This window comes from Cucurbita pepo, chromosome 4, assembly GCF_057944985.1.
Source record: "Cucurbita pepo subsp. pepo isolate OVF chromosome 4, ASM5794498v1, whole genome shotgun sequence".
Taxonomy (NCBI): Eukaryota; Viridiplantae; Streptophyta; class Magnoliopsida; order Cucurbitales; family Cucurbitaceae; genus Cucurbita; species Cucurbita pepo.
In genome coordinates, this window is record NC_141801.1 from 650737 (window position 1) to 674713 (window position 23977).

General features: G+C 38.8%; 3 protein-coding genes and 2 non-coding genes across 7 annotated transcripts; all 5 read left to right on the forward strand.

Moving 5' to 3' along the window:
• The first annotated feature begins 3680 nt into the window (after positions 1-3680).
• Positions 3681-7597, forward strand: LOC111793842 (universal stress protein PHOS32). Its single transcript, XM_023675902.2, has 2 exons — positions 3681-4806; positions 7400-7597. Exons 1-2 carry the CDS (start codon positions 4044-4046, stop codon positions 7438-7440), a joined length of 804 nt encoding a protein of 267 aa, XP_023531670.2. The 5' UTR covers positions 3681-4043; the 3' UTR covers positions 7441-7597.
• Positions 7598-8858: 1261 nt separating this feature from the next.
• LOC111793614 (uncharacterized) lies at positions 8859-9730 on the forward strand. The gene has a single exon (XM_023675573.2). The coding sequence runs from the start codon at positions 8923-8925 to the stop codon at positions 9613-9615; it is 693 nt and encodes a 230-aa protein (XP_023531341.1). The 5' UTR covers positions 8859-8922; the 3' UTR covers positions 9616-9730.
• Positions 9731-10070: 340 nt separating this feature from the next.
• Positions 10071-10152, forward strand: TRNAS-CGA (transfer RNA serine (anticodon CGA)). Its single transcript has one exon. It is a non-coding gene; the product is annotated as a tRNA-Ser (tRNA).
• A 402-nt stretch (positions 10153-10554) lies between these two features.
• On the forward strand, positions 10555-10636 carry TRNAS-CGA (transfer RNA serine (anticodon CGA)). Its single transcript has one exon. It is a non-coding gene; the product is annotated as a tRNA-Ser (tRNA).
• A 1237-nt stretch (positions 10637-11873) lies between these two features.
• Positions 11874-23921, forward strand: LOC111793879 (histone-lysine N-methyltransferase ATXR3). Of its 3 annotated transcripts, none has more exons than XM_023675945.2 (20): positions 11874-12095; positions 12412-14703; positions 14810-14866; positions 15571-16701; positions 16944-17314; positions 17398-17952; positions 18054-18154; positions 18815-19868; positions 19999-20070; positions 20398-20508; positions 20626-20726; positions 20992-21091; positions 21167-21262; positions 21470-21637; positions 21728-21853; positions 21941-21994; positions 22511-22758; positions 22844-22952; positions 23040-23342; positions 23434-23921. In XM_023675945.2, the coding sequence occupies exons 2-20, from the start codon at positions 12528-12530 to the stop codon at positions 23608-23610; spliced, it is 7110 nt and encodes a 2369-aa protein (XP_023531713.2). In that variant the 5' UTR covers positions 11874-12095; positions 12412-12527; the 3' UTR covers positions 23611-23921. The 3 variants fall into 3 exon arrangements, with proteins under 3 accessions (XP_023531713.2, XP_086979341.1, XP_086979340.1); XM_087123215.1 differs by having other exon boundaries at positions 12412-13341; positions 13450-14703; positions 21470-21853; XM_087123214.1 differs by having other exon boundaries at positions 21470-21853.
• The last annotated feature ends 56 nt before the right edge of the window (positions 23922-23977 follow it).

The window sequence follows — 23977 nt, forward strand, 5'->3', positions numbered from 1 at the left end:
TATTTCTCACTCAAATTGGAAGCCATTGATGAGGGAGATGGGTATTTATAGACAACCTTAAACGCGTATAGATTAAAAAATGAGTGAAAATGATATTAAATTAATTTTGTTTAGGTTATTTCCTAGAAATGTTTTAGGAATCTAGAGATTAACTAAACTTTAATCAAATTATATCGCAACGAACGTAGCTCAAAAGGGTTCAAACGTTCATATTTGAAAGGACATAGATTCAAATCTTCGTGCTTTCTTATATTTGTTCATCGAATTCACGTGGGTAATTTTTCACTGTTTATTATTTTTTTAAAAAATTTACTTTAAAGTTATATATATATATATTAAGTAAGGTGAGAGTGAGGCGGGGACGAAGACGGGAATATAATTTTGTCCCGAACCCATTTATCTAACGAAAAAAATGTTCTCCACTCCTTTCCCATTCCCCATCTAAACGAGAAATTTCCTTCCCGTTCGAGGTGGGTCTCTCAGGGGCCACAGATAAAATAAACATGTCTGGTGTTATTCTTGTTGTTTCTCGATATGTCTCATTTTAGAATATGTTTTACAATTTTAAAACCAATCTAATATAAATTCTTTTGTTATATATATATATATATATATATATATATATATATATATATAATTATTATATTTATTCAGACTAGGAAAAAAAATATTAATATCTTGTTGTTTTTTAATATTTCATCAAAATTTATTATGACAATTTATTTTTTAAAATGAGGTATCTTAGACATCATTCCATAGATAAGATCAAGCTGGCTCATTTCATTATATTAAATATAAATTTATAAAAAATTATTAAATATTATTGGAGGACGGTTACCAAAAAAAAAAAAAAAAAAAAGCTAGTTGTATGGATCTTAAATTTTGTTGGTAAATAATTTTATTATTTTTTAATTAACATTAAATTATATTCGTATGACTCGATAATCCGACCAATCGGGACTATTAAACTCAAATCGTTTTTTTTTTTTTTAATTTAAGTGAGGTTGGATTGAATTTTTAGAAAACAAAAAATTATTCTTTACGGTTGGATTAACTCGACCCACTAAAAAAATAGAATTAAATATGTTGCTATTTAAAATTTATGAAATTTTAATTATCAATATAATATGTACGGTGGATAAACATGATTTTTTTAAATAATTAAAAAAAAGAACAACCCGACAACTCAACCCAACCCAACCCAGTTCTATTCTAATTTCTTGGTTCACCAATCTAACCAACTCAAAAAGTTCGAGATGGTCCAAAAGATTTTTAAAAAATTAATATATTTTTAATAAATTTAGAAGAAAAAAACATTTTTGATTTATAACATTGGCCAATTGTGAGGTCATAATAACGTAGTCTGAACCCGAAAAAAATAATAAATCCACGTGGCAATCAGGTAGAGACAAGTCTATGATAAATACCACGTGTCAGATAAGTCATCATCAACAGACGAGATCGAACGGTTAAGATGGGGTCAAAGTAAATTTCATTATTTTAGTCAATATTTCACCCAGATTTTTCTCACTAATTTCTTAACTATTGTTCATAATAAATACTTTTGGACAATCTGACTTTTATTTTTTATCTCATATTTAAAATATGTACTCTCACATCAATCAATAAAAAAAATTATTTTTGGAAATAAATAAAAGATTAATTAAGTGTGAAAATTAAAAAAAAATAAATTTCCAGCTAAGTAATTTAAGGTCAACTCAATTAATAAAATGTAGGTTTTAAATATTTATTAAAATTATTTTTCTTGAGAACATTTTGAGCCAAATAATACTATATATTATAATTATTAATTTCATATTACAAAAATAATTAATTATTTAATTATTCTACAAAATAATTAGATTAGAGGGAGATGAAACATCCCATCAAAATATTAATTTTAATAGTCTTCGGTCGTTTTTAATAATTTTATTTTTATTTTATTTTTAATAAAAGCTCGAGAATAAATTTATTTTTGAAATATGTTTTTAATGGTATAAATGATGACACGTGATCTTTTGGTTAGCTTACGTAACTTTATTACATGTGAATATGATAATAATGACAAAAATAAAATTATATCTTTAAAAATTAAAGAATGGAATGTCGTTCTCCTAGTTCATAGGAAAGAATGGGAAATATTTATTACAGACGAGTTGTTTGAAATCGAAACGCTTGAAACAAATGGCCAAATAAGAGATCGATCACGATCAAAGCCGAGAACGCTAAGTTGGTTCGTTGAAATCGCTTTTAGAGTCAGACACGTGACGGAGCCAAAATCTCGAGTAGGATAAGAACAACAAAACCTCTATAACAACATGATACTGTCTACTATTGCTTATACATCCAAGATTTTTCTCTCAAATAGACGTCAACTTGGAACACTGACGCACGTTTTCTAACCAATTTTCTTTTCGAGTTGCATGCCGTTTTTGAACGTAAGAGGATCCGAGACGTTTATAACTGACTTAAATTTTTTTTTTTTTTTTTTTAAATTAAACTACGAAAAGACATCGAATCATCGTTTAAAAAGGTTAGAAATTCAAATATGTTCGGGATAAAGAAGAGTAAATGCTTTTGATGTTTATATATTGTCTCTATATAGTATATGGTTGAGAGATTTATTTGCTTTATACTTTTCTTTGCTTTTCCCCACACATCAAGCAATCTACTATAAACCCTTTTTCTTTTGTCGTATTTGCAATGTTACGTGGACACTTGCTTGCCACCCATTTCACTTTTGCCCCGTCTGTTTAGCCCTAGCAGATATTATTCACACTAGCTCCATTAGTAGATATTGTCCATTTTAGCCCGTTACGTATCGTCGTCTGCTAGTAAGAGGTTTCCACATTATCATAAAAATGTTTCATTTCTCTCTCCAATCGATGTGAGATCTCATAAGTTAAGATACTCGACCGTTAAGGTTAGAAGTTCAAATCTCTACATTTACCGGTATGAATTAAAAATATAATTTTACATTTTTATAAAGATAGTTATTCAAATACTTTCATGGTTAGGACACTCGGGATTGCCAGTTTTTCACTATAAAAATGTGGTTATCACACCTGTAATCCAAGTCAATTCACAAGGTTTTTTTTAAGTCCACCAGTAAATACACGCGAAATACGTGCAGGATCATCATTAAAACCAGCTTCTGTCATTATATATTGAACAGAAGCAAAAGCCTCAGTAACGGTCGGATGATAGTAAAAAGTCATAGCAAACCCCGTAACTACTTGTACTAGGAAACAAGTAAGCGTAATTCCTCCTAGACAATAAAATATGTTGACGTGAGGAGGAACGTATTTGCTAGTTATATCATCTGCAATCGCCTGAATTTCAAGACGTTCTTCGAACCAATTATACACTTTATTGAGATGGGAAAATCAAGGGGACCACTCTATGAGAACCGTATATGAGAATTTCGTCTCGTACGGCTCAAACAGAAACACCTAAATACCGCTCGTAAAAGATCATTATTAATACAATAGAGTCTAACCGATATAAGTATTTTATGATTATAATTTTAGATATTTTATGAATAAATTGAGAAATAAAAATTTATATTAAAATGTTTTATTTATTAATTTAAATATTAAATTTAATTTGGAAATTGTTTTTGTTTTTTTTTTTTCTTATTTAGTAAGTATATAAATAACTTTCGGCCATTGAAGCAGCTCATGAGCACTGGTTTCTCAACGGAAAAAAAGGAAAAAATCAAGAACTAACGCGACTGATAATGACGAAGATTAAGGAAGATGATTAAATTAATCGAGTGCCGTTAGGGTTTGGTTGTTGAACTAATCGTTCGTCAATTCTCCAACGCATTTTTAACCAAATTCCAGTCTGCAAGTCATTTGGAATCTTGGAATCTTCCTCTTGCTTCCGTTGATCGGTTCTCCGTTTGCATTTTGGGCTCTGTTCTTTCTTTCTTTTCCATTTTCTGGATCAGTTCTTCAATTTTTGCGCATTTAATCTTTTCTTTGTCATCTGTTTCGCTTCTGATTCGAATTTCCATCAGCTGTATTTCCACCTTTTCCAGCATGAGTCTTCAACCTACGCGATCGGACTTGGAATCTACTGATATTGACGGCGTGAATCCTAATGACTCTGGTCGAATTCAACCGTCGTCGCCGGGCTCTCTTCTATCAGCGCGTCATTCATTGGACTCCCAGCGGAGAATCGCAATTGCTGTTGATTTGAGCGATGAAAGCGCCTACGCTGTCCGTTGGGCTGTTCAGAACTATCTCCGTCCCGGAGATTTGGTGTTTTTTCTTCACGTGCGACCTACCAGCGTTCTTTATGGAGCGGATTGGGGAGCGGTTGACCTTCATCAAAGGAGTAGCGGCAGCGACGATGTTAGCGCCGAGGAATCGCAAAGGAAGCTCGAGGATGATTTCGATAACTTCACGACGACCAAGGCCAGTGACTTGGCTCAACCTTTAGTGGAGGCCAATATTCCTTTCAAGATTCATATAGTCAAAGACCACGACATGAAGGAGAGGCTGTGCTTGGAGGTTGAAAGATTAGGGCTCAGCGCTGTTATCATGGGGAGCCGTGGCTTTGGCGCCTCCAAGCGAATCACTAAGGGCCGACTTGGGAGTGTTAGCGATTACTGCGTTCACCATTGTGTATGTCCAGTAGTGGTGGTCAGGTATCCCGATGACAAGGATGGTTCTCGTGGAGATGCCGATGCCGATGGAAGTACTGGCGGCTCGGTGAAGAGTATTATTGGGGAGGAAGTGGAACTTGAACCAGTGCCTGAGGACGAGCAGGAGTATCACGACGCTGATGAGGAGATCAAAGGTTCGATTTCTTGACTATTTTGTTTTGTAAACACCTTGGTGCTTGTCAATTTCTTGAGTTTTTTGTTAATCACTTGATATCATGAGGTTTTTTTTTTGCTTGAAATTGGATAATTCCATCTTTTCTGTTCATCATTGGATCCTCTTCCCCTTTTCTGCTGGGAAATAGATGATTTATTGCCTTGATTGTTAATGGTTCATTATCAGATTTCTGGGAGTGGTGAGCAAAATCGTTAAGATTAGAAAGCTGGGTTTCTTGTATGATGCATCGCAGTCTGTTCAATGCCATTTTCTGAGTGAGTCTGTTCATTATTCTGGACTGTGATGGACTAGTTTCCTTGGAAGTTAGAATATCAGATAGCATTCATTTAGAAATGTGTTCCAATTCTACTTTTTCTACACGGAAATGATATGTAAGGTGTTGTTCTAAGCGAGAATAGAGGATGAAATTTGGGAAATTATGGTGCACTTAATACTTTGACTTCCGTTGGAGTAGAGCTAGACTCTCTCCATAGTAGACCACCGGATGGTGCGAAACATTGGTTAGAGTAGGGCTAGACTCTCTCCATAGTAGATGCGTTTTAAAACCATGAGGCTGACGATGATATGTAACGGGCTAAAGCGGACAATATTTGCTAGCGGTAGGCTTGTGCTGTTACAAATGATATCAGAGCTAGACACTGGGTATGCCAACGAGGACGCTGGCCCCCAATGAGGATGAATTGTGAGATCCCCACATCGATTAGAGAGGAGAACGAATCATTCCTTATAAGGATCTGGAAACCTTTTTTCTCTCTAGTAGACAACTTTGAGGGAAAGCCCAAATGAAAAACCCAAAAAGGACAATATCGCCTAGCGGTAGGCTTGGGGATTCGGCGGTTACATTTGGTCACTGTTTTAGAGCCATCTCGACATACCTGAGACTTGTCAATTGTGAGTTTGGCCTTGTCTTTTCTATTAGAGATTCAGATGTCTTCTAGTTTCTTGTCACGGTAATTTGCATTCCTCTTAAATGTCCATGGGCTCTGTACAACACTGTTCATCTGTTATCTATGTTCTTTGACAGATGGTTGAATGAGGTGAATACTCATGAAAGTTAAATTCTAATTGCATTTTAATGCATGATATCTAAGTATTTGTCATTTTCTCTCTCGTTCTATGAATCCATTCCCGGCAAAAATAGATTCATATTGTAACATCCCAAGCCTACCCGCTAATAAATATTGTCCACTTTCGCCCATTACGTATTGCCGTCAACCTCACAATTTTTAAAACGCCCCTGTTAGGGAGAGGTTTCCACACCCTTACAAGAAATGCTTCGTTCCCCTCTTCAATTGATGTGGGGTCTCACAATCCACCCCTTCGTTCCCCTCTCCAACTGATGTGAGATCTCACAATCCACCCTTATAAGGAATGCTTCGTTCCCCTCTCCAGCCGATGTGAGATCTCACAATCCACCCTTATAAGGAATGCTTCGTTCCCCTCTCCAGCCGATGTGAGATCTCACAATCCACCCTTATAAGGAATGCTTCGTTCCCCTCTCCAGCCGATGTGAGATCTCACAATCCACCCTTATAAGGAATGCTTCGTTCCCCTCTCCAGCCGATGTGAGATCTCACAATCCACCCTTATAAGGAATGCTTCGTTCCCCTCTCCAGCCGATGTGAGATCTCACAATCCACCCTTATAAGGAATGCTTCGTTCCCCTCTCCAGCCGATGTGAGATCTCACAATCCACCCTTATAAGGAATGCTTCGTTCCCCTCTCCAGCCGATGTGAGATCTCACAATTCGCCCTTATAAGGAATGCTTCGTTCCCCTCTCCAGCCGATGTGAGATCTCACAATTCGCCCTTATAAGGAATGCTTCGTTCCCCTCTCCAGCCGATGTGAGATCTCACAATTCGCCCTTATAAGGAATGCTTCGTTCCCCTCTCCAGCCGATGTGAGATCTCACAATTCGCCCTTATAAGGAATGCTTCGTTCCCCTCTCCAGCCGATGTGAGATCTCACAATCCGCCCTTATAAGGAATGCTTCGTACCCCTCTCCAGCCGATGTGAGATCTCACAATTCGCCCCTATAAGGAATGCTTCGTTCCCCTCTCCAGCCGATGTGAGATCTCACAATTCGCCCCTATAAGGAATGCTTCGTTCCCCTCTCCAGCCGATGTGAGATCTCACAATTCGCCCCTATAAGGAATGCTTCGTTCCCCCCAACTGATGTGAGATCTCACAATTCGCCCCTATAAAGAATGCTTCGTTCCCCCCAACTGATGTGAGATCTCACATCCTTATCTCCATATCTAGAGCATTATGTCTCAAGATCTAGAAATATCTGGTTGGTGATAACACTGAGTTAATCATCATGGACAATTGTTATATGAGCGCTATGTGTTCTTGTATATCATATCAAAACTCAACTCATCTAATAATTTGCAGCTTACCCTTTTTTAAATATATATGTATGCTGATAAACCCATTAGAAGATTTGAGTATATATGCTGTAGGCTTTACTTATTCCACTTTTTATGCTTAAAATTGTGCATTCGTTGGCAATAACACCAGAATTTCTGACGTTCTTGGGCTTTTAATGCAGAAGTTGTGCAGGTGCCAAAGGTAGAGAAAACTGCGGAGTGAATTGAGTTGACTTGAACAGTTGGTGTGTGTGTACGTGGTGAAAATATTTCGTAACCTTTGTGGAAGAACAAAAAACTGTATTGTATGGTCAGACATTGATTTCCATTTGTGTGTTCTCACACTACTGTTCATATAAATAGTACATACATGTTTGTTATATCCATCTCGTGTTCTTTTAGTGCATTCTTCTATGTTTTGAGCTCTCCTCTAAGATAAATATCATATAATGGAACTCAAATGATGTAAATTCATTGCTAGTTGTAACAGCTCAGATCCACCGCTAGCAGATATTGACCTCTTTGAGCTTTTTCTTTCGGGCTTCCCCTCAAGGTTTTAAAACGTGTCTGCTAGGGGAAGGTTTCCACACCCTTATAAATGGTGTTTTGTTTTCCTCCCTAACCGTTTGCTTTCATTAGGAGTCAAGTAGGGACATGTACTTGCTAAAACTTGGATGGTCTAGATAAGACTATTCCTTGCCCTATGTGGCTTTGAGGGGTCTTCCTCCTTTTGTGATTTGGTCATGTACCATACTCGAAATGATGGTTACTTATGTTTAGGTGGACTGATTGGCCTTTTGGAACCATCCTTCAAGGCATTGTGTAACAACCTATGCCACTGCTAACAGATATTGTTTGTTTTAGCTCGTTGCGTATCGCTATCAGCCTCACGGTTTTAAGATGCCTCTGTTATGAAGAGGTTTCCACATCCTTACAAAGAATGCTTTGTTCTTCTCTCCAACTAATGTGGGATCTCACAATCCACATGCGGGATCTTACCCCCTTGGGGCCGTTAACACCAGACGGTATGCCAGCGAGGACGCTAGGCTCCCAAGAGGGTAGATTGTGAGATTCCACATGTGGGTGATGGTGTTCGGTAGTAGATAGTTGGCGACCTTTAAATTATTATCTTAACCGTTGTGTGGGATTGTGAGATCTCACATTTGCTCAATGCTACCGCTAAATTATTTCTTTTGCATATTTTTGACTTATTTTAAAACTCTAAAATCGTTTTCTTAATAACAACTCTAACTACTGGAAAAAAAGTCAGGTCTTTAGAGTTGATATCAAAGCAGACGAAGCGCATCATTGTGAGCAAATGTAACGGGCAAATTGTTGGTCAAGACACTTGGTAAAGCAGACGAAGCGCATCATTGTGAGCAAATGTAACGGGCAAATTGTTGGTCAAGACACTTGGTCGTCGAGATTTCATTAAAACTTAGGTTTAGTATACATAGCTTCTAAAACACGCAAAACATGTGAGTGAAGATAAAACATGCCAAAAAACCTATGTTATAGATCGTTGGTATAGTCAAAATTTTAGGGACGGATGAAATTGATAGTTTAAAGTCGATTAAAACAACGGTGTAAAAAAAAAGAAAAAAGAAAAAAGAAAAAAGAAAATTAAACCATGAATATTTTAGTAGGAAGGTTTTTGCTCGTATAATATAAAAACCAAAATTGTTGGATTGGGGAAGAATCGAGAATGGAACGGCACGTACGCCTTTTTCTCAACAAGCTCTCATTTGCTTCAATCGCCATTGCCTCTCTCACCCTCCTCCTCCTCTTCCTCCAAACCCCACAGACCTGCATTCCCCCAAATTCCCCTCCAAAACCCCATCTCAAATTCCCCAAATCCTCCTGCGATTCCACTCCTCGCCAGATCCTCTCCGTCGACAAGAAGAACAAGCGCCTCTGGTCCACCAAACTCTGGCACAACAACCTCTCCTCCTTCCTCAATTTCTTCCACGCCCTTCGCGATCTAGGGCTTCTCCATAACCACACCAAAGTCCTCTGTGTTTCCGCCGGCGCTGGCCACGAGGTCATGGCGCTCTCTCAGATGGGACTTCTTGATGTCACTGGCGTCGAATTGGTTGATTCGCCTCCTTTGGTAACTCGTGCTGATCCGCATAATTTGCCGTTTTTTGATCATGCTTTTGATTTGGCGTTTTCTGCTCATTTGGCTGAGGCGTTGTTTCCGTCTCGATTTGTGTCGGAGATGGAGAGAACTGTTCGTCCTTTTGGATCCTGTGTGGTCGTTGTTGAGGAATGTGGTGATGATGAAGTTAGGGAGATTGTTGGATTGTTTACGAAATCGCGATTTGTAAATTCCGTCAATGTTACGTTAACGGGGTTGAAAATGACTCGGATTCTAATGAAAAGAGTTTCTTCTCGGTAGATTGTTCTTTCGATTTCTTAATTTCCGTTTCGATTTCCATTTTTGGATTGTATGAAATGAAACCCTGATTGTACAGAAATTACAGACGATAATTTCCTGAGGTTGATTTTGTGTATTCTTTATCCTGTTTCTTTTCAATGTGAATTCTGAATCAGAACAGATGTTCTAGTGAAATTGGATTGAATTTCAACTAATTGAAGAGATATCATCTCGATGTATGAGGTTAACCGGCGATCTCGAGCGATCGGGAAATTCCATGGATTACACAGTTCCCTGACCGGAAACTCACCGGCGAGACAACCTCCACTCCATTAACGACCACCGTTCCTCTCGGAACCCTAATTACTCCGACAAGAAGGATAATTGTTTCGTTAGCGAGCGAGATAGAAGAACCGACGTCAAAAGAATCCTCAAATTACAAAAACAAAATAAAGGAAGGAATAAAATTCCAATCAGTCGATATGTCCGAGTGGTTAAGGAGACAGACTCGAAATCTGTTGGGCTTTGCCTGCGCAGGTTCGAATCCTGCTGTCGACGATATATTTCTCTTTTTTCTTTTTTTGCCATGATTGGGCCCAATTTAGTTGATATATGGGCCAACTTAGTCGGCCCGAAATCTCATGGCGGGACAGATTGCAAGCCCAGCACGAAATCATTAGGCATTGTAAAAAACTTCTTCTTCAAGTCTCGCTAAAAAGTCGATATGTCCGAGTGGTTAAGGAGACAGACTCGAAATCTGCAGGCGAATGTTGGGCTTCGCCTGCGCAGGTTCGAGTTCGAATCCTGCTGTTGACGATATATTCTCTTTATTTTTTTGCCATGATTGGGCCCAATTTAGTTGATGTATGGGCCGACTATCTCATACCGGGACAGATTGCAAGCCCAGCACGAAATCATTAAGCATTGTAAAATGCTGCTTCTTCAAGTCTTGCCAAAAAAGTCGATATGTCCGAGTGGTTAAGGAGACAGACTCGAAATCTGTTGGGCTTTGCCTGCGCAGGTTCGAATCCTGCTGTCGACGGTCTTTTTCTTTTTTATTATTTTTTTTACCATGATTGGGCCTAATTTAGTTGATGTTTGGGCCGACTTAGTTGGCCCGAAATCTCATAACTTGCTAAAAAGTCGATATGTCCGAGTGGTTAAGGAGACAGACTCGCTGTTGTTGGGCCCAAGTTAGTTGATGTTTGGGCCGACGAAATCTCATAACGGGCCAAATTGCAAGCCCAGCACGAAATCACAGCGCTTTCTAATTTCCTCCTGCTCTGCCTGCGCAGGTTCGAATCCTGCTGTCGACGATCTTTTTTTTTATTATTTTTTTTACCATGATTGGGCCTAATTTAGTTGATGTTTGGGCCGACTTAGTTGGCCCAAAATCTCATAACTCGCCAAAAAGTGGATATGTCCGAGTGGCGACGATCTTTTTCCTTTTTTTTTTTATATATTTTTTTACCATGATTGGGCCTAATTTAGTTGATGTTTGGGCCGACTTAGTCGGCCCGAAATCTCATAACTCGCAAAAAAGTCGATTGGGCCTAATTTAGTTGATGTTTGGGCCGACGAAATCTCATAACGGGCCAAATTGCAAGCCCAGCACGAGTTAGTTGATGTTTGGGCCGACGAAATTTCATAACGGGCCAAATTGCAAAGCCCATCACGAAATCACAACGCTTTGTGAATCCCTCCTTTTTCGACCCCCCAAAAAACTTGAGCGCCAAAACCATAACACATTTACCAAAATACCCCTACTCACCTCCACCCCATCCGGAAAAAAACCGGCGATTTACGTTAGTAAAAAAAAAAAAAAAAAAAAAAATCTTGTTTACAGCCGCACTCTTACAGGGGTATTCCCGTAGTTTCACAAGGTTAAAATAATAAGAACAAAAATGAAAATTCCATTATTTGATCTAAACATTTAATTGCCTATTTTGTAACTCTTTTTACATATATTTTCGATAAGTAAACAATAGTAATTTTCAAAATTTTATTTTTATTAAAATTTAACTTATAATAATAAAAAAACAAACAAACACATATTTTAAAATAGCAGAACACAACAATATAGATATTAAATAAAATAAAATAAACTTGAGTTACATAATTAAAATAAAATAAAATAAAAAAAATCAGCGCAAAAACCCGAGTCAACCCGATTCGCCGTCAAAAAAACCCATGTCCGTATTGGTAATTTCACACATTTAGTTCCTTGACCCTGATAAGTTCACCAAAGGGCAAAAAAAAAAAAAAAAAAAAAAAAAAAAGGCTCCCTGATTCAGACCAACATAGAACGCAACCAAAGAGCGACTCAAAGATATGGCGCTTAAAGGCGAGGAAGATAGGAAATGTTTTCTTCATAAGTTTTAAAAGGAAGAGGGAGATTTTGAGAGCCACAGAGATTCATCTCTGAAACCTCTAATTAATTCACTTCTCCTTGATCCCTCCATCGCTTACTCCCTCACTCTCTCTATCGCGCGCCCTCTACGGTCTGTTGCAGCTTCCCTTTTTGTTCTTCTTCTCTCTGGATCTATTCACTCTTCCTTCAATTTTGTGTTTCTCGGCTTTTTCTTCTTTTTCTGTTCTTCGGATGGGTTTCTTTTTACGTTTATGGAATTGAATTGATAGGTTTTTCGGATTGAGAGTGGGGTTGTTGTTGGGTGGAGGCGAGGGGGGGGGGGGGGGGGTGATTACTTGTTTCGCGAATTTCGCGAGTTGTTCGTTTTGATTTTTGTTGTTTTTTTTTTTAAACCCTACATTGCTTGGGCTTGACTTTGGTGTTGGTTTTTGTTTTTTGGAATACAGTGTTTTGAATTGGAGGAAGATTCAGGGATTTGAAGGTATCGCAGTATGAGCATCGAGAGTCCTGGTGAAAGGGAGAGTTAGGGTTTTGAGTTTTAAGTGATAGAGGTGGGATTTCCATGGGCGATGGAGGCGTCGCGTGCCTACCTTTGCAGCAACAACAGCAGCATGTTATTGAGACGTATCCAATTCCTTCAGAGAAAATGCTTTGTTCAGGTAAGAGTAATGGGTTCAATTCAAAGTCATCAGTCAAATTCAGTGAGGCAGAACGGAAGCAGAAGATGAAGGTGAAGAAAGAAGAGGTCGTAGCGAAGGATGTTGAATTGGGAAGAACAAAGTCAGGATTGGATAAGGCAGGGAAGAGCAGCAGAGAAGTTGGGTATGCTGAAAACGGCGTTGTTAATGCTGAGAAAGATGAAGTTGAAGAGGGTGAATTCGGAACATTAGACAATGGGGAGCTTGTTACGGAGAAGTCAAGAAAAGGTGGAATTGAGAACAGTGAAAAATGGAGGATACCGGAGACTGATAAAGGAGAGCATGTACGGGGAAAGTGGCGAAGAGGGGATTTAGAGAAAGGGGAGATAGTTTTAGAGAAGAGTAGATCAAGAAGGTGTGCTAAGGATGAAATTGAGAGAGGAGAGTTCATTCCTGATAGATGGGAAAAAGTTGATATTGTGAAGGATGAATTTCGTTATTCAAGAACACGCAGATACGAGCCCGACAAGGACCGAGGGTGCAAAGGTGTGCGTGAGCCAACGCCACCCGTTGTTAAATACCCAACTGATGATGTTAATAGAAGGAAAGAGCTCAATCGAAGTGGCAATCAGCTCAGTAAAAGTACGCCCAGGTGGGAGACTGGCCAAGACAGAGGCTCGAGGTATGGTTCAAAAGTTTTGAACGATGAAGTTTCTCACAGGAATGACTACAGCGATGGTAAGAATTTTGGGAAAGATTATTCTTCTAGCAATCGTTTGAAGCGCTATAGTCAAGAGTCGGATAATTTTGAGCGCAAACATTATGGTGATTATGGGGATTATGCAGGGTCAAAAAGCAGGAGGCTTTCAGAGGATAGCAGTAGAGCTGCCCACTCTGATCATTATTCAATCCGTCCTATGGAAAGGTCTTGTAAAAATTCTTCTTCGTCTTCTTCTCGGGTATCTTCATCTGATAAGTTCTCGTCAAGGCATTATGAATCTTCTTCTACTTCATCTCGGGAAGCTTATAACAGACATGGGCATAGCCCAGGTCATTCTGATAGGTCACCTCGTGAAAAATCCCGGCATCATGATATCAGGGATCGCAGCCCTGCCCATCGGGATAGATCACCATACATTGGTGAAAGATCACCATATGGTCGTGATAAATCACCATATGATCGTAGTCGACACTATGACCATCATTATCGTAGTCCTCATACAGAGCGGTCCCCGCAAGATCGAGCTCGATGTCATAGTCGTAGGGATCGAACACCAAACTATTTGGACAGATCACCTCTTGATTGGAGTAGGTCCAATAGCCATAGAGAAACAAGCAGAAGAAGTAAAGGAAGTGAAAAACACAGTTCGCACAATGGAAGTAGAACTCGGGAAGATAAAACTACACCGAAGGACCCTGATGGAAGGGAATCAATTGTGACAACAAAAGAATCCTGTGACAAGATCATTGAGCTAAATGCCAATGGATCGATGGAGACTGTTGGTGAATGCAGGTCTTATGAAGGGGAGAAGCCTCAGAGTCCAAACCAAACTTGTATAGAACAACCTCATGTGGATGGAGTTCCTGAAGAGCTGCCTTCTATGGAGGAGGATATGGATATTTGTGATACCCCGCCACATGCTCCCTTGGTGACTGATACATCAACGGGTAAATGGTTTTATCTTGATTATTATGGTGTGGAACGTGGACCTTCTAGACTATATGATCTGAAGGCACTTGTTGAAGAAGGTTCTTTAATGTCGGATCATTTTATCAAGCACTTGGATAGTGATAGATGGGTGACCGTCGAGAATGCTGTTTCTCCTTTGGTCACCGTAAATTTTCCATCCATTATACCAGACTCTGTAACTCAGTTGGTGAGCCCTCCTGAAGCTCCAGGCAATGTATTGGCAGATACTACAGATACTCAAAGTGGCGATTCTGAACAAAAACAAATTTCAACTGCTGGGCCAATTTTATGTTCTGACGAAGGTGCGGATACTTCTGAGCCATTAGGAGATCTTCACATTGATGAAAGGATTGGCGCTTTGTTAGAGGATATTACTGTTATTCCTGGCAGAGAACTTGAAACTATTGCAGGTTCTTATTCTAACTTCTTTCACTTTTTCTCAATTTTTTCTGCAAATCCCTCCTTGCCTTGGTCATGTAGATTTATTGATTTTCCCCGTCGATTTGTTTTCTGCAGAAGTTTTGCAGATGACTTTTGATGGTGGACAATGGGAAAGATTGGCCATCTCCGAAGGTATATGTTAACTCTTCTGTAACCTTCCTTTTTGTCTTTAGGGATACTGAATTTAACTAATAAAAATGTGAAAGAATTGTGTGGGGAACATAAGACACCCTCCAAAATCCTAAGCGAAAAGCTAGAAGCCAAATGCTAAGCACGAAAACAAATATACACTCCCTTTGTTATTAGTAAAAGAAGTGTGTAATTAAAAATCTCTAAAAAAGACGTATTAATTAAACAAAGGGGAGTAATGATGGCATCTTGGAAGAAGAACTCTCCCTGAAAGCTAGGTAACATGCCATGCCCTGTGATGAATATCTGGCTTTGCTATTCAAAGTTCCTAGCATGTAACCAACATTGAGGAAGGTAACTTCCGGTCTTTGACCTTTGCCTTCAGCAACAACTTCATAGCAGTGATTACGTAAGAAAATTCTTGAGAAGTTGAGTTGCGCGCAACCTGATCTAAACATCTCAAGAAGGATAACTAAATTGCGAGCAAATTGACAATTTAGAAGTGCGTTCTCAGGGTTTTCTACTGCATTCTCACACCTCCACACTAAAGGGGTGAGAGGGTTTATTTATTTTTCTTTTATAAAAAAAATATATATATATATATATATATATAAACAATTTTTAAATAAAAGATTTCATTTTTTATACTTGGACTCAGTTTTGGGTGAAATACAGCTCCTTCCAATGTTTAATCTTGATCTTCACAGGTTTCTCAGTTCATGTTGGTGAACAGCTTGATCAGAGTACCGATGGTATTTTGGAATTTACTGACTATGCAACATCGGCGGATACTGGTTCCAAGACAAATGTATCATCAGAAAAGGACTTTGGCATTGATGACTGTGACTTGACTTCTGGACCATGGTCTTGCAAGGGTGGTGACTGGAGGAGAAATGATGAATCTGCCCAAGAAAGAAATGCTCGAAAGAAGCTTGTTCTAAATGATGGTTTTCCTCTGTGTCAGATGTCCAAATCAGGTTATGAGGATCCGAGATGGCATCAGAAAGACGAATTGTATTATCCTTCCCAAAGTAAACGACTTGATCTGCCTCCTTGGGCATTTACTTGTCTCGATGATAGGACACCATTAACAATGAGGGGAACTAAAGGAACTATGCTACCTGTTATCAGGATAAATGCATGTGTGGTAAAGGATCATGGTTCATTTGTCTCTGAGCCTCGTATGAAGGTTAGGGGTAAGGGGCATTCAAGGTCTTCTAAGCTATTCTCTACAAATAGTGATGGGAAGCGGTTGTCAGCTGATGGTGATTCTCAGTTGAAAATTGCTAGAGATGTAGGTCCAGAGAGATTTTTGAAAACTACTGCTTTCATTAGCATCCCCAAAGATCGGCTTTGCTCATATGCTGACTTACAGTTGCATTTAGGTGATTGGTATTACCTTGATGGGGCTGGGCATGAATGTGGGCCTGCGTCGTTTTCAGAGCTACAGTTATTAGCAGATCAGGGTGTCATTCAAAAGCACAGTAGTGTTTTCAGGAAATTTGATAGGGTGTGGGTTCCAGTTACATCTCTTGCAGAATGTTCTGAATCGGCAAGAAAGATTCAGAGGGAGAAAACTCCACTATTTGGTGAAACAACAAAAGATCCAGTTCCAGTATCTGGGGCCACTTCCCTTGGTGGTCTCATCTCAAATTCAAGTGTGTTTCATGAATTACATCCTCAGTTTGTTGGATACACTCGGGGAAAGTTACATGAATTAGTTATGAAATCTTACAAGAGCCGGGAGTTCGCTGCAGCAATAAATGATGTGTTAGATCCATGGATCAATGCAAAACAACCAAAGAAGGAGATGGAGAAGACCATGCACTGGAAATCAGGTATTGATGAAGTTGCATTTATATGTTATTGTGAGCATTGTGATTATATTATTCTTTTCTAAATTTTTTGTTATAGGTCTATCCATTTGTTTCCTAAATCTTATTAATTGAGTTCTAGTCATCTTATTACCACATAAGTAACTGGCTTTTATTCCTTATGAATGTTTTCCTCAATTATTTCATGAGTTCTGGTCATTTTTCTGATTTCACTTTGGCGGTGGGCTGGATTTTGTGAACTACAGATGGCAGTGCACGTTCTGCTAAAAGAGCCAGAGTGGTGTTTGATGAAAGTGAGGACGATTGTGAAGTGGATGAGGATTTGCTGCATCAACATCAAAGGGATGAAATTTCGTTTGAGGATTTGTGCGTGGATGCCACTTTCCATGGAGAAGGGAGTACAAGTTTGGAGGTGGAATCCTGGGGTTTCCTTGATGGCCATATTCTGGCACGAATTTTTCATTTTCTGCATTCTGACCTTAAATCCCTATCGTTTGCTTCTGTAACTTGTAAGCACTGGAGAGCTGCTGTTCGGTTTTATAAGGATATCTCTAGACAGGTTGATTTATCATCCTTGGGTCAAAACTGCACAAATTCCACGTTCCTGAACATCATGGTAAGTGTTATTTCAAAGGCTTCTGTTGTATGGGGTCGCTTATTTAATCTCAGTCTAACCTCATTTTATGTCTCTGCTTGCAGAGCACTTATAATAAAGAAAAGGTCAATTTTATAATTCTAGTTGGCTGCATCAACGTTACCGCAGTTGTACTTGAAGAGATTCTTGCCAAGTTTCCTCAGTTAGCCTCTATAGATGTTCGAGGCTGCAGTCAGTTCAATGATTTGTCCTCCAATTACCCGAATATAAATTGGTTGAAAAGAAGTTCAATTGGCACAAAAAACAACGAAGAAGGACATTCTAAATTAAGGAGCCTTAGGCATATAACTGAAAAATCTTCTTCTCTTTCTAAAATTAAGGGCCTTAGTTCTAACGTGGATGATTTTGGTGAGCTGAAGGAGTATTTTGAGAGTGTGGATAAGAGGGAGTCAGCAAATCAGTTATTCCGCAGAAGCTTATACAAGCGTTCAAAAGTATTTGATGCTAGAAGGTCCTCATCAATTGTTTCTAGAGATGCCCGCATGAGACAATGGTCCATTAAGAAATCAGAAGTTGGATATAAGAGGATGGTGGAATTTCTTGCTTCCAGTCTGAAGGAGATCATGAAGGACAATACATTTGGATTCTTTGTGCCCAAGGTACCTCATAAGAATTTTATTTATTCTTTTTTCTTTTTTAGAATATAGCTACTCTTTGTTCTCAAATTTATCACTGTTTCTGTTCTCAATATGTTTTGCAGGTTGCTGAAATTCAGGATAGAATTAGAAATGGTTATTATGTCAAGCGGGGGCTTTGTTCTGTCAAGGAAGACATCAGTCGAATGTGCAGGGATGCGATAAAGTATGTTCGATTTGGAATCCTTTTGACCTTTTACTAATTTTGCAACAATATTACGTGGCACTGGACTAATTTGAGTCTCTTGTGTAATAAATGCAAATCCATCTGGAAAGGTTAACATGGATTATGAGGAAAGCAAATACGTATTTTGAACAACTGTTATCTGATTAAATGGTCAACTGGAGTCCATTTTGGTGTGCTTTCTTTAAAAGATACATTTAAACTTGGGAAATAACGGGATTATATATATATACACAATAAAAGAATCTAATTATTTACCTTTTCAGGTTCTGAGAATACTGTTTCTGAAAAACTATTATTAAAGGATTTCTATCTCTAATAACATTGTTTGTTGAGTCTCATTTCTAAACCAGCAATAAAATTTTTGTTTTGTGTTTTTGCTGTTTTAATGTTATTAAATGATTTCTATTTCGATTTTTGTGTGAATGAAATTTTGTGAATCCAGTAAATATTTATTTTCCCGATATATTTTGATTCTATATGCTTTCTGTTCCTTTTACCTTGTGTATATATATATTTCAATACGCTTTTTTGGTTAAATTAAATAACCCCATTCTTCTTTCTGTTTCTGGAGCTTTTAGTTGTTCACATTCAATGCTGCTGCATTTTCTGTCATAAAGTTTGTACTTTATGTTGTTGCAGAGCAAAGAGCCGTGGTGATGGAGATATGAATCACATAATTACGCTATTCATTCAACTTGCCACCCGTTTGGAGAAGAAATCAAAGGTACGTCTGGAGAGGGATGATGTGAACTCTTGGGAAGATGACAACTCTACAAGATTTGGTTCTTCTGCTGCTCAGAAATACAAAAGACGGCTTGGTAAAATGGCTACTGAAAGGAAATACACTAATAGGAGCAATGGCTCCATATTTGGAAATGGTGCTTTAGATCATGGAGAGTATGCATCTGATCGAGAAATCAGGAGACGCTTATCCAAATTGAATAAGAAGTCAATTGGATCTGAGAGTGAAACATCAGACGATTTTGATAGGTCTTCTGGAGATGAAAAGAGTAACAGTGAGAACAGTGTCTCAGATACAGAAAGCGATTTGGAGTTCTCATCAGGTCGACTTGGAGAAACAAGAGGAGATAAATGCTTTATTCTTGATGAGGCACTTGATTCTACAATGGATGACCGTGAATGGGGTGCCCGCATGACAAAAGCAAGCCTTGTTCCTCCTGTCACAAGGAAGTATGAGTTGATTGACGAATATGTTGTCATAGCAGATGAGGAGGAAGTTCGACGCAAGATGAGGGTATCTCTACCAGATGACTATGTTGAGAAATTAAATGCCCAGAAGAATGGTACTGAGGAGTTAGATATGGAACTTCCTGAAGTCAAGGACTACAAACCTCGAAAGAAAATTGGAGATGAGGTCTTAGAGCAAGAAGTTTACGGGATTGACCCTTATACACACAATCTTTTGCTGGACTCAGTGCCTGAAGATTTGAATTGGTCTCTAATGGATAAACATTTGTTTATTGAAGACGTGCTGCTTCGCACTTTGAATAAGCAGGCCATACATTTCACTGGCACTGGAAACACTCCCATGATGTATCCTTTACAGCCCGTTATTGAAGAAATCGAGAAGGTTGCTGCGGAAGAATGTGATATCCTAACAATGAGACTGTGCCAAGGTATCTTGAAGGCTATGCATAGTCGTCCTGAGGACAAATATGTTGCTTATAGGAAGGTATGCAAACACCATCTTAACTACTTGCGCTTTTTGATCATTTATCCGACTAACATGACTTGTTTGCAAATGTTTCTGACATCAATTTTTGTTCTTTCTTCTTTGTTTGTCTACTGATTTGTGTGATTAGGGGCTGGGTGTTGTATGCAACAAACAAGAAGGTTTTGCAGAAGATGATTTCGTTGTTGAATTTTTGGGAGAGGTATGCCTTCAGTTCTCCTTAGGATTATGGATTGAGATCATTATGATAATAAATCTAATGTAAATTGATATGGTTGCAAAATTCATATTGCTTTCGTATATCCACTGAAATCTTGTTGGAAATTTTTAGTGTTTAGGATAGTCTTAAAGAGGAGAGGTTTTGTATTGCCAGATATTAATCATGTGTCCTTAATATGTTCATTTTTTAAAACCCATCTCATTTTCTGCTTTTGTGGATAGTTTTCTTTGTGTTCTTACTTGGTTTTTTGGAATGAAACTCACTTATATGTGCCAGTACTTGCATGTTTATCATCTCTCTTTTATTTAGGTTTATCCTGTTTGGAAATGGTACGAGAAGCAGGATGGAATTAGGTCGTTACAGGAAAATGACAAGGACCCAGCTCCCGAATTTTATAATATCTACTTAGAAAGACCGAAGGTGCTCCTACTTAACTCAGCTGTTTTTATATTTTATATGCATGTTTCAGCATATATATAGTTTCTAATGCTTTATTCTACATACCTTGTTGAGTATTTAATCTCCTCTCTCTGGCAGGGTGACGGGGACGGTTATGATTTGGTGGTAGTTGACGCCATGCACAAAGCAAACTATGCAAGCCGCATTTGCCATTCTTGCCGACCTAATTGTGAAGCAAAGTAAGTTCTTTTAAAAGCCTAGATTTTTTTCCCTCTTCTTAGCAGTTCATGGTTTAGAAGATTATTCTTAGCACTAATCTTCCTTCCAGAATTCTCTGGAAAGTATCCTAGAAGGATGATTATTGCTTTGATTGAACTTAAATTTTTCTGATTGATAAGTTTGTTGAACCTTGCCCCATATCATCTGCATTTGCTTCCTGACTTGCTGTTTAATGTTGCTTCTCTACAAATCATAGATAATATAACATATTGCTTTAAAACGCAGAGTTACCGCCGTAGATGGTCATTACCAGATTGGAATTTATACCTTACGCAAAATACAGTATGGTGAGGAGATCACATTCGATTATAACTCCGTAACAGAGGTATGTCCTCAATGCGTTTCTGATAGAGATCTCTGTGGTTCTATTCTCCTCTAATATTACCTTTCACTCCACCAGAGTAAGGAAGAATATGAAGCATCAGTCTGTTTATGTGGAAGCCATGTTTGCCGAGGTAGCTACTTGAATTTGACTGGTGATGGAGCCTTTCTGAAGGTAATATTTGGACAGTTTTTTTCATAAAAAAGACGTGCACCTCTTTGGTTTCAGCTTATGTTTATTTTCACGTGCTTAGAGATCTTTGGTTTTCATGTTCCCACAATTTACGAATGTATCGGTTAGTTTGGTTGTTTAGTCTATTTCCCTGCGTTGATCTCCTGTGTGGCCCTAGTAGTTAATCAAGACAAGTTGTTTTTCCACCAGGTATTGGAGGAATGGCATGGCCTTCTGGATTGTCATCAACTGATGCTAGAAGCCTGTGAATTAAATTCAGTATCAGAAGAGGATTATCTTGACTTGGGTAGGGCAGGATTGGGCAGTTGTTTACTTGGGGGTTTACCTGATTGGTTGGTGGCTTATGCAGCTCGTGTGGTAAGGGCCTTTCCTGGGTGCCATGGTGCTGCTTATGGCACATGTGTATATGATATTCATATTTTCTCAACCCTTGGATTCTGGTTCCAGGTGAGGTTCATTAATTTTGAAAGAACAAAGCTTCCTGAGGAGATTCTAACACACAATTTGGAGGAGAAAAGGAAATACTTTTCAGATATCTGTCTTGATGTTGAGAAGAGTGACGCTGAAGTTCAGGTAATATGAATTTTACATCCATATGCTTTGTGTTAGTATATCACTGAAATTATTTTTATATATTAATTTCTTGTATGCCCTTGACAGGCTGAGGGTGTTTACAACCAAAGGCTACAAAATTTGGCTGTTACTCTCGACAAGGTGAATACCTTTTTTTCCTTTCAACATCTTATGTTACTCGGTTGAATCAGGATAGATTGTTTGTAATAGCCCACGCCCACCGCTAATAGATATTGTCTGTTTTGGCCTGTTACGTTTCGTCGTCAGCCTCACGGTTCTTAAAATGCGTATGTTAGGGAGAGGTTTCCACACTCTTATAAGGAATGTTTCGTTCTCTTCTCCAACTAATGTGGAATCTCACAATCCACCCCCTTGGAGGCCAATGTCCTTGCTGACGCTGGCCCCCAAGCAAGGTGGATTGTTAGATCCCACATCGGTTGGAGAGAAGAACAAAACATTCCTTATAAGAGTGTGGAAACCTTCCCCTAGCAAACGCGTTTTAAAACTGTGAGACTGACGGCGATACGTAACGGGCCGAAACGGACAATATCTGCCAACGGTGTTGTTATTTTCTGTTTCACATCTTCTTCTTGTTCGTCAGGAGCATTGTTTGTATGTTTGATTTCACTTATGTACCATTTAAAATTCTGTCCGAAGGTGAGATATGTGATGAGATACATTTTTGGCGACCCAAAGAATGCTCCACCTCCATTAAAGAGGCTTAGTCCTGAAGAAGCTGTATATTATCTATGGAAAGGAGAGGGATCGCTGGTTGAGGAGCTGCTTCAGAGCATGGCTCCACATGTTGAAGAAGATTTAATAACTGATCTCAAATCCAAGATTCATGCCCACGATCCATTAGACTCTGATGACATTCAAAACGAACTTCAACAATCTCTATTGTGGTGAGTAGCTTTATATGCGCGCCCATGCTTTAAACAACAATAAAATCGGACGTTTATTTGAATTCATTCCATTTCTTCTTTGCAGGTTGAGAGATGAAGTTCGTAACGTTCCTTGTACATACAAGTCCCGTAACGATGCTGCTGCAGATTTGATTCATATTTATGCTTTTACTAAGAATTTTTTTAGAATACAGGTACGAACGTATACAATTTTGCAGCATTCGCTGTTAACTGCCTTCATCCGAGTACAATATTGAGGCGATGTTTGGTTTTACTTGCAGGAATACGAAGCTGTAACTTCCCCACCAGTTTACATTAGTTCACTTGACTTGGGTCCCAAGTATTTGGATAAATTAGGGACTGGTTTTCAAGAGTACCGCAAGACGTATGGTCAGAATTATTGCTTAGGGCAGCTAATTTTTTGGCACAACCAGCAAAACATCGATCCAGATCGTAGCCTGGCTGAGGCCAGCAGGGGGTGCTTGTCTTTGCCAGAGATAGCCTCCTTCTATGCCAGAATTCAGAAGCCTTCGCGGCAGCGTGTATATGGCCCAAAGACTGTTAAGTTTATGCTGTCAAGGATGGTGAGTCTATCTGTCTTACCTTTTCTAGACTGATTCGGATGCCCGATTTTTGCTAACGATTCCGATACTATATTGGTTCTGGTTCCTCCAGGAGAAGCAGCCGCAGAGACCATGGCCAAAGGATCGGATATGGTCGTTCAAGAACTCCCCGAAGGTGATCGGCAGCCCAATGCTGGACGCGGTGTTGAACAACTCGCCGCTAGAGAGGGATTTGGTACATTGGCTAAAGCACAGAACTCCCATATTTCAGGCCATGTGGGATCGGTAAGAAAAAACTTTTGTAGGAGTAGAGGTAGGATCATTACCCAATCCTGTGTAAATTGTTTTGGAATGATTTCTCAATTTATAGTGTTCATCGCTGCCCTGAATAGTTGGGGGGGTTGGCCATCAATCATTCCAGAGCATCATTACTAGCTTAGCTTCTTCCTTCCCATTCTTCTGTACAGTTTCTTCTTCTTCTTCTTCTTCTTCTTCTTCATTCCTTCTTCCTTTTGTTATTTTGTAATTCATATTTGGTTAGTATCATTATTATTCCCTCTAATTGGAGAAATGAAAGTAGAAGAATAGTTTAAAGGCTTAGCAAGTTCTCCTCTCGTATTCGAACGTGTGGATGATGAATTGTTCGAGTTTTCATC